General features: G+C 41.0%; 1 protein-coding gene across 1 annotated transcript; it reads left to right on the forward strand.

The window, feature by feature from the left end:
- Window positions 1–3,456: 3,456 nt before the first annotated feature.
- LOC136366704 (interferon alpha-inducible protein 27-like protein 2) lies at window positions 3,457–7,689 on the forward strand. The gene is made up of 3 exons (XM_066327969.1): window positions 3,457–3,719; window positions 6,471–6,617; window positions 7,515–7,689. The coding sequence occupies exons 1-3, from the start codon at window positions 3,572–3,574 to the stop codon at window positions 7,541–7,543; spliced, it is 324 nt and encodes a 107-aa protein (XP_066184066.1). The 5' UTR covers window positions 3,457–3,571; the 3' UTR covers window positions 7,544–7,689.
- The last annotated feature ends 1,467 nt before the right edge of the window (window positions 7,690–9,156 follow it).

Raw genomic sequence — 9,156 nt, forward strand, 5'->3', positions numbered from 1 at the left:
ATTCAAATCAATTCAATGTACAGGCAGTTTCTGTAAAGGCGTCTGTTTGGGTGAGATGCCTTGTTGTCTGGGATGGATAATAAGGCAACTCTGTCTAATCTTGGAGAACAATCAACCCATCTTGAGAAGGTGACTGACTACGTATGCTCTTGCCCTGACAGTGCTAGAACAATGGCCCCATAATGCACTTGACTCAGCTGGTAATAAAATCTACTTTTGATTAGCAGCCATGGCTTGTGTCAATCACTCCATGATGTACCATTGTCCTCTGGTCCTGAACACAGTTTATTTACAGGGAAACAAAAGCTTTTTGGATATGGCTGCTGCCCAGAGATTGCAAAATAGATTGAGCTGTCAGCCTCACACACTAGATGAAGATTAATGAGTTGTGCAGACAATAAATATGAAGCAATGACCATAAATATGCTAATAGGTATTATCCATATACACTATAATTGCTACAAAAATTAAAAAGTAGTGTAAAGGAAATAGGTCAGAGGGTGACAGATAGATAATCTTGGATGCTGAAGATCTTTGGTTCAGTCAGATTCTCTACAGGTTTATTTCCTTCAATTAGACCCTTCAAAAGATTAATTGTTTAAAAGCTGTTTGAATAATCTCTTTTGAAACAGAGGTTTATGGGAAAATGTTTATGAAAAAGTGACTTCAATGAACATGTTATTGAAATAAAAAAGGTGACTACCAAAAGCAGAGATTAATGTGTCTGATCAGCTGCCCAGCTTCACTGTGAGGTAAATTTCTGAGTGTCACACTAGTGGGGACTGCAAGGAAAACCTACCAAAGAGACACTACAGTTTATACCCACAAACACAAGAGATTAAGGTCCTTCCAAGCAAAATATAGAAGAGTTGCCTGTACATCTGATTGCGTTGGTCTGTTTGATGGATGTTTCTTAGCCTATTTTTCCTCCTTTTTTTTTTTTTTTTTTTTTTTTTTTTAATAAAAGAAGAATGCTCACCACTCCACTCAAATTTTCAGACTACTTCCAATCCAGCCTTTGGCTTTTTATTTCCTTTCGAAGAGCACATAATCTAGATTTTTAACACCCATGGGTTTTATTTCTACTTGAAACTCAGAGAGTTAAGCTGTTGTTAGCTGTGTTTAAGTGCTCCAGCACCTAAGGCTACAGAAATTGCAGTGACACTGAATATAAAGGCAGTCATGCTCTTGGTATTCATGGCTTTGACTCTCTGGTCTCTCAGGCTTAGAAGTGCTACGGGATGATTTTCAGGTCAGCTCACACTACTCACCTCGTCTATGATTTTCAGTTTCTGGAATGGGGAAGCTAATTTACCCAGATATTCTCCCAGGTACAATTTACTGTTGTAATGACAAGCTCTGTGATAAAAACCAGTTGGGCTGGGGTTTTTTCTTTCCATACTTTAACTAGAAGTTTCATCCATTTAGCACTTAAAGTATGACTGCTGGATTTTGGCAAATAGTCCACAAAGGCTTACAGCTGCCTGAGTGCTTCTGTGCCTGTCACCCTGAAAACACAGTTGAACATTAACTTTACATCCTAATATCTTGGGAATTACCCTTTCTAACTGCAAATGCCAGTAAAACAAAGCACACACACCAAAAAAGAGAGGAAAAAAAGGTAGGGAACCATTTAGGAAAACGTCTTGCACAAAGCTGCTCAGTGAGAGGAGAAAAACACCTTTCTGGAAGAATCAATGGAGAGAGAGGACCACGGGAAGCTGCAGACTCAAGAACTATGTTCATGTTCCCAGTCCCACTTCAGCAGTGACACTGTGTCTCTCCAAATTGGAGGCTGTGATGTCAATGGCACACATTGCCAGGGCACAGCAAGGTCCAGAGATGATAAACAGACTAAACCAAGAGTCCCAATCATTGGGCAAGTTTGTAGAGGCAAGTCCAAGCCTTCCCTTGAATTCCTCCAGTGGCTTCCCTTTCCTTATTACACTGAGTTACTTCATCTTATTTTTATGAGACTTCTAGTAATTTCTTCTTTCTGTGCTTGTTTTCTGATGTCTCTGCCAATTTGAATTGCCTTGAGACTTTTTATGGCAATAAACTTTTATTATTTCTAGTTGTAATTATTTTTAGTTAAACAACTTTGTGTGTATCCATTATGATTTGTGTTTTAGGACTGAGTAAAATGTCACCTCATATAGAGTGTCTGCAGATTGTAAAACCTTCATTTTCCATGGCTTTGCCAGACTTTACCATCATTTCCTAATGGACTGTTTGTAATATGAAATTAATTATATTAATAAAGCAAAAGATTTCACCATTTGTGAAGGAGGGATCTGCAGCAATATGTACAAAGAACCTGACATTTTTGGTTTTATTGTGACTTTGAAGAAGGCCTGTAGCATTCACTATCCTAGTCTTACGTGGAATTTTACTTGCATTTAAGCCTCAACTTTAGATATTTTATGACATCAAGTAGTTAAAGTGATAAATGAGGAACTTAAGAAATTATGGGGTTAAAGATGCATCATAATTACAGAAGACCTAATGCAAGCAGAGTAGAAAGCAAAAATAACTGACATTAGAATTAAAGAAAACTAACATATATGAATTAAAGAAAAGTTGAATGAAAGAAAGAATTAAAAGATCACAGCTGCTTAGGGGTACACAGGCCAGATATTCCACTGCTCAGATATATAGCACATATAAGAAGGGAGGAGCAGATGTTTCATATCCTTTGTTCTATAACCCACCATGTACAAGATATAGATATGGCACTATTGTGAAAACACTACAGTTTTATTCTGTGTATTTCCTCTTTGAGAGTCATTCTTCTGGTAGTATGACCAAATCAGATATTCTTCTTTACCTAAGGGAGGTCCATGGATTTTTAATGAGCCTTTTTTAAACTCCTGGCTAAGCTGTGATAAAGGCATGTGTGCCATTTGCAAAGGCCTGTTCATTAAAGACAGAGGCTCTGCTTTAGAGGGACTTGCATGAAGGAGAACAAAGCATTTGTGTCAATCTGCTCATACGACTCAAGGTCCCCTCATGGTTCCTTCATATAGAAATTAATTCCAACCATCCACTGTTAGCTGGGTTCTGATTTCCAGCTCTGTGTAGACCAGTGTTTTCAGGGGTAGCTGTACCACAGCTGAACTCTGGGTGTGATAACCAACCCACCTGAAGTCTCTGCATGCCACCACTTTACTGCCTTTTTGTCTCTTGTCTTTACTCAGAGCTGTATGAATTCTTGAAACAAGACAGTACCTTCTACAGACACAATTCAGTGCAAAAGGGTGAAGGAGGAAAGCTTTCAGCTGCATCAGTTGCCAAACAGTGAATCATGCACTAGTAATTTCTTTTAGTATCACAAGAGGAAATTATTTGGTTTGCCTGAATTCCATCCTGGCAACAGCAGTATAAAAGCCTATTGACAAAGTTCAGTTTCGTTTCCTGGCTGAGAATAAGTTTCAGTTTCTATTCTCCCTTACCTTAGCAGCAGTTTCATTTCTCCACTATCAGCTGGAGAGAGTATAAAAAGATGGGCTGAGCAGCCTCTGAGTTGGAAGTTCCAGCAGCTTCACTGGAATTCTCAGTAGTAGAAGGCACCATGTCTGACCGGAACGTCCACAACGCTGGGTTCACTCCCTCTGGGATCACTGGAGGATCCCTTGCTTCATCACTGATGTCCCAAGAAGCAAGAGCCTCTGGGGGAGGTGTGCCTTCTGGAGGCCCCACTTCTACTCTCCAGGAACTGGGTATGAGCAATTCTGGTGTGACTGTGTGTGTGGTTTTGTGGTTTAGTGCATAGGGTCAGACAGCTGTTTCTCCTTGAAAATGAGCTTGCCAAATAATCTCTTCTCCCCCACGTTCCTGTATGGCACTGAAGAAACAAGATTCCTCTGTTTAACTGTGTGCTGTGAGTGGGATATTATTGAGGGTGTTTTCTGTATGTTTATATGCTATTAATGAATGAACATATATTTATGTGGTATTCATGAGGTTTTGGACAGCATTTTTCTGAAGTTTGCGCTGTCTCTCTTCTGCCAGGAATCATCAATAATATGAAGAGTCATGGTAGCAAAAAGCAATGATGCACTTTTGCAAGAACATGATCTGTGTAGCTACATTTCATATAAATGATCAGATTTCCCTCGCTCTTTTCTCACACTCATCCATACAGGGAGAACACCTAAAACCTTATGCAAACTCTGTAGAGGAGAGAAATTAGTTGTAGTCCAAGAGATGAATTCATGAAGGGAATGTGTATACACGTCCTTGACAGCCCCTATCTAAGTACTAAAATAAGGCATAGCTGCCTTTCACATGAGCTGACCCTGCAGGTATTTGCTGTTCTGCTGCTGGCACAGAGCAGTCCCTCACCTGATGACTCTTACCAGCTTGGCACTTGTTTAACCCCAGATCTCGAGGGATCTGTGCACAAGGTATTATCCCTGCCAGACCTGCCCGTGTGACCTGATTCAGCAGGTGTCCTCTGAACAGGCATGACTCCACAGAACAGAGTGCCCCATGCAATCCTGCTTTACCCAGCAGCTTAGTAATTAGCTCTCTGACCTTGGATAGAGGCTTCTAAACCCCTTCTGCCTTCGGAGTCTCAGCCCCACACATCCCATGTGTCAAAGGTGTGCCAGCCAGCAGGCTGATTATAGGTGGGCATCTCTGCCATGTTGGTCTTCCACTGGTCTACTACTTCCATAATCAGCAGGTAGAAATCTGAAGGATGGAGCTGAATGACTTCTTCAGCCATAAAATGGGTGGTTGACCAGGTGAGCTGGCCAGGGTCCAGATTCAGGCCATCTTTTAATAGCAAAAAGTGTGTTAAGCTTGATTGAAAGGAAATAAGTTGGATTTTTTTTTTTTTTTAAGATATGACTTACATTGCTGCCAATATTTTTCATGGAGTGAGGCCCTCTAAACAGTGAAGGAATAGGTGACATAAGGGTCATTCAGAGACATACCACATGTGACTCCTGTGAGGCATTTTTTTAATTTTCACTTTGCATTATTTGATCTGTGAGTTCAGGTTGCTAAATAGCGTTTCTTAAATATTCAGTAGGAAAGAGCTTAAGGGACAGTAGCAGCCAAGGGACAGAATATGAGAGAAAGTCAGGAGAGGAGGGGGTCAGAGAGAGTGAAAAGCAGAGAGGAGAGCTGCTCTCGGGCACCACGCTGCCTTAGCAGCAGAAATCCTGGTATGCAGGAGGTGCCAGTTGCTCACTGTAGTCGTGTGTTAGTCAGCTGCACAAGCTGCCTTCTGTTACAGATCAGGGTGGTACAGCACGCTCATAACCACTGGGAAACTCTTCAGTGGAGGTGCCCTACAGAGAGCATGAAGCTGTCAGTTCTAAACGAAAACACTGAAGATTTCTATCCCTCTATGTGCTGAGAATTTTTATACGAAACAGAAGCAAAATGAGCATTTAACCGCACCCAGTTTTATTCTTACAACCTCTGAGTTAACTATGGATTTTTATGAAAACCACCATTTTGGTGAAGACAAATCTGCATGACTCAAGGAAACCTTTGCCATGCCGACAGGAGATACTCCAAAAGATCTTTTATCCATGTGGGAAATGCTAGCTCTGTAACATTGCCAAGACAGGTGTGAGCTTTGGCTCCCTGCAGCAGGAGAGCTTGCCACACATTCTTTGCCTGATTGAGAGCTAAAAGGGCCTGATTTCATTTCCGCAGGTGCTCACTGAAATCTCTCCAAACACATCTTCTTAACCTTTTCATTCAGACTGTAACCCTTCCTCCCCCCAGAACAAACATGCTCGAAGGAGCGGCTGATTCTGCAGTGGGGCATGAGTATTGTTCAGGATCACTTTACAGGAGATGTTATAACAAGCTCATCACCAAAATATTTGAGCATCCTCCAGGAATGCTTTAAGCATTATCACTAACATTTGTCGTCACTAATGTTTACTCTTCTCCCAGGAGAAGAAGAGTTTGCAAAGGAATGTTTTGCTTGGGGCTTATTTAGACTGAGACAAAGATACACATATAAATTTGCCACTGGCTACCACAACTTGTGGCACTTTAATTTTACAGGTATCTATTACAGGTTTATGTGAGGGAAAGTGAAGTGAAAAGAACATGTTTATCATCTGGAACAGAAAGTGCAACAATTCCTAGTTTCTACAGGAGTTTGTTCCACAGTCCTCTGGCAGCTCCACAAAAAAGTGCAATTTCAGCTGAGGCAAATTGTGCTGAAACTATTTTGGAGATCCAAGTTTATCAAAAACAGTCTGTGCAAAAGCCACAGAATTTTTTGTTCTGGGAACTCCACAACAGCACTGATAATATCCTTTCCCCAAGGTGGCAGCTAAAAAGCAGTGCAGTGACAGAACAAGTCAAGTAATCAGCCATCGCCTTGTCTTTTGATACGTTTGCTAGCATTGAACTGTTCTAAAACACAGTCGTTTATAATTGTCCTGTAAGGTTCCTTCCTTTTTTCGTCAGTAACATATCCTTTGTAACTGTTCTAGGTGCCAGAGGCACAACCCACTCATCAGGTTATACCAGCAGTGGGATCTCTGGTGGATCCAGGGCCTCCAGCACGATGTCCCAGGAGGCCACAGCTTACGGGGGTGGAGTTCCCAGGGGCGGCACCACTGCCACTGTCTCATCCATCGGTAAGGGAGAGTCCTCTCCATAAAGATGAATTAACAAATGGCTTCTGAGCAGTCAGCAATATTTCAGCTCATTCGCTGTACATTTACTAGATGAAGGGATGCAAGTGACAGAAGTGGCTGCTTTGTATTTGAAGCAGTATTTGTACTTTTTGTTTCTTTAAACTTAGTGGGAAGATGAAACTGGGGAATTAGTGGAAATAACTATGCCACAAACTTGCAATGGTATGAGTGGACAGAAGACAGAAATCTGAAACACAGTGACAGAAAAAAAAGCTCAATGGGCTTTTGGATTATGGTGCTTTAATCAGCACCACAGTGGCAGTTCAATAGCTCTTTTTCAATCATAAATTTAGGATTAAACCACTCTTGAACATACAAAGCAGATATAGTGGGGAAAACAGTGGGTGAAACATGAGAACGGAGTTATCATACTGACAGACAGGTAGTCTGTCTAGTGTACTTCTTGGGGCCTTTCAGAACAGCTTAGCTTTCTTTCCTTTAAAGGAAATTCATTGGATCAAAACCACAGGAATCTTCCTGAATTTACCAGCTCAAAGCAGAGAACAACAGAAATCTCCCTCATCACTCTGCCAGGTTAAATCAACACATACCCAGATAAAACAGACCGAATTATGAAAGAGCCTAGTCTATATTATTCGTAGACTGAATGCATCAGTAAGGATGCAAATGGTGTTAGTAGGATCCTATGGGGTTAGGAAGAGCATTGGAGAGAGGATTGAAGTTCTTAATTTCAAAAACTGTCTTTCAAGTAATAACAGAGACCTTTGATTTCTGACTTGGGAAGGCGCTTAACCAATGCTTGTACAGTCTGTATAGTTTCCTTTACTGCAACTCTGCTTTATATTGTCCTCACAATTTTTCTGTATTTCTCCTTAGCCATGGGTGGAAAAGGAGGAAGACACTGAAGAGAAGAAAAACATCAGTCTAGAAATAAGCACTACAAGCACTTCATCCCTCACCCTTGGCTTTGACAATTTCTCCCCTTCTATGATCTCCCTGTTATGAAAAGCAAAGCCTTCCACGTGTACAAATAAAGTTTCTGTTAAAATTATGGATTCTTGCATTGAATTAATGGGGACATAGATGAGAGACGTTTTTTTTCCTTGATTAAATATTCCCTGAAGCACAGATAAACACAAGCCAGTGGAAATTAAGGTATTTGGACTGCAAGGCTGCCTTAGGAAAATCCTGGGTTTAGCACTAGGCTCTTAATTGCAAGTAGCTTGCTTTGTTTATTTTACGAAAAGTAATTACAGTGCAGAACTCACCCTCTTGTGAGAGAGAAGCATAGAAACACTCAATAAGGGGCAGCCAGCAGTTCCTTCTAGATGCACTCCTAATAGGCTATCAAATTAAATTATTATTACTTAATAAAGGAGACACATTAGCAAACAAAAACAGGTCCCAGGACTGATTTTTGTGTAGGTTTAGAGTTTTTAAGGTCTCTTTCACAACAGTCCCTGTTCTAGTCCCTGTTTGCTTGCAGCAAGGTGTGAACTTTGTCCCAATCAGACTGAAAATTCTCCTGCAAACTTAGGATAAGTGTGAACAGGTAAGGAAGAGAGCCCATTTTCTCTGATACTGGTCTTACTGTTGGGGCTTTTTGCTGTTCCTTACATCTGACTCCTTTCCTTCATATGTGCTCATACAATGATATTTCCCCAAATACACATAACATTGTCCATCCCCTATGCAAATTCCCATATATAAACTACCCCACACTTTCATCTTCCTTTTGTCTTTCTGGCTCCCCATCCTCCCTACTCCATCACCTCGCTCCCTCTGTATTTCAAACAGAACCACACAGTACAGCTGCTTCTTCCCTTTCTCACACCTTCAGGCCAGAAGTAAAGAGGTGCTGGATTTGGGGAGCTGCAGTCAGTGATTTTCTCCAATGACTCCTGTCACCCTGCTTGGGTGTTCCCATCTCAGCTGCATTTCTCCACAGAAAACTTGTTTGTAGCTGGGAAATTTGTTTGCTTCCATGCACATCATGCTGTCAGATATGGTCTTCTCCCTGCTGCCTGGGCACCTTCCAGAAAGCACACAAGGAGTCAATGTTGGCCTCCAGTTGAAGAAAAGTTGAATTATATGTTGAGTGGTGAAATGCTAGCATGGAGGAGAGATTAATGAAGAGGAGAGCAAATGTATCTTCACTTGCTGTGCTATACAAAGCATTAAAAGGCAATTGAAAAACAAGGGCTTCGTTTCATAGGCTAGAGCTGATGTCCTAACAAAGAGCTATCCTGGGCAAATGTTTAAATGTAACCAGGACTTGAATTCATAAAATCATAGAAAGATTCAATTTCAAAGAGACCTTGGTGTGAGGAGAATGAGGGCAGTTCTCTAATCTAAACTTCTATTACAGAAATATTTTACCCTAAAGTAAGACTTGTTTGCTTAGGACTTTGTCCTATCAGATTTTGAAAATCTTCCAGGAGATTTTTCATAGAAGTCTTCCATACACTTTCCTTCTTAGGTCTAATGCAGCAGCCTGGGACAACTGAAATACACCTGT

The sequence above is a fragment of the Sylvia atricapilla genome, chromosome 1 (assembly GCF_009819655.1).
Source record: "Sylvia atricapilla isolate bSylAtr1 chromosome 1, bSylAtr1.pri, whole genome shotgun sequence".
Taxonomy (NCBI): Eukaryota; Metazoa; Chordata; class Aves; order Passeriformes; family Sylviidae; genus Sylvia; species Sylvia atricapilla.

Bases quoted from the DNA above. Each gene is read 5' to 3' on its own strand.
- LOC136366704 (XM_066327969.1), top strand. From the start codon at position 3,572: ATGTCTGACCGGAACGTCCACAACGCTGGGTTCACTCCCTCTGGGATC. The intron at 3,720-6,470 runs GTATGAGCAATT...TAACTGTTCTAG, and splicing joins TTCTACTCTCCAGGAACTGG to GTGCCAGAGGCACAACCCAC. The intron at 6,618-7,514 runs GTAAGGGAGAGT...ATTTCTCCTTAG, and splicing joins TGCCACTGTCTCATCCATCG to CCATGGGTGGAAAAGGAGGA.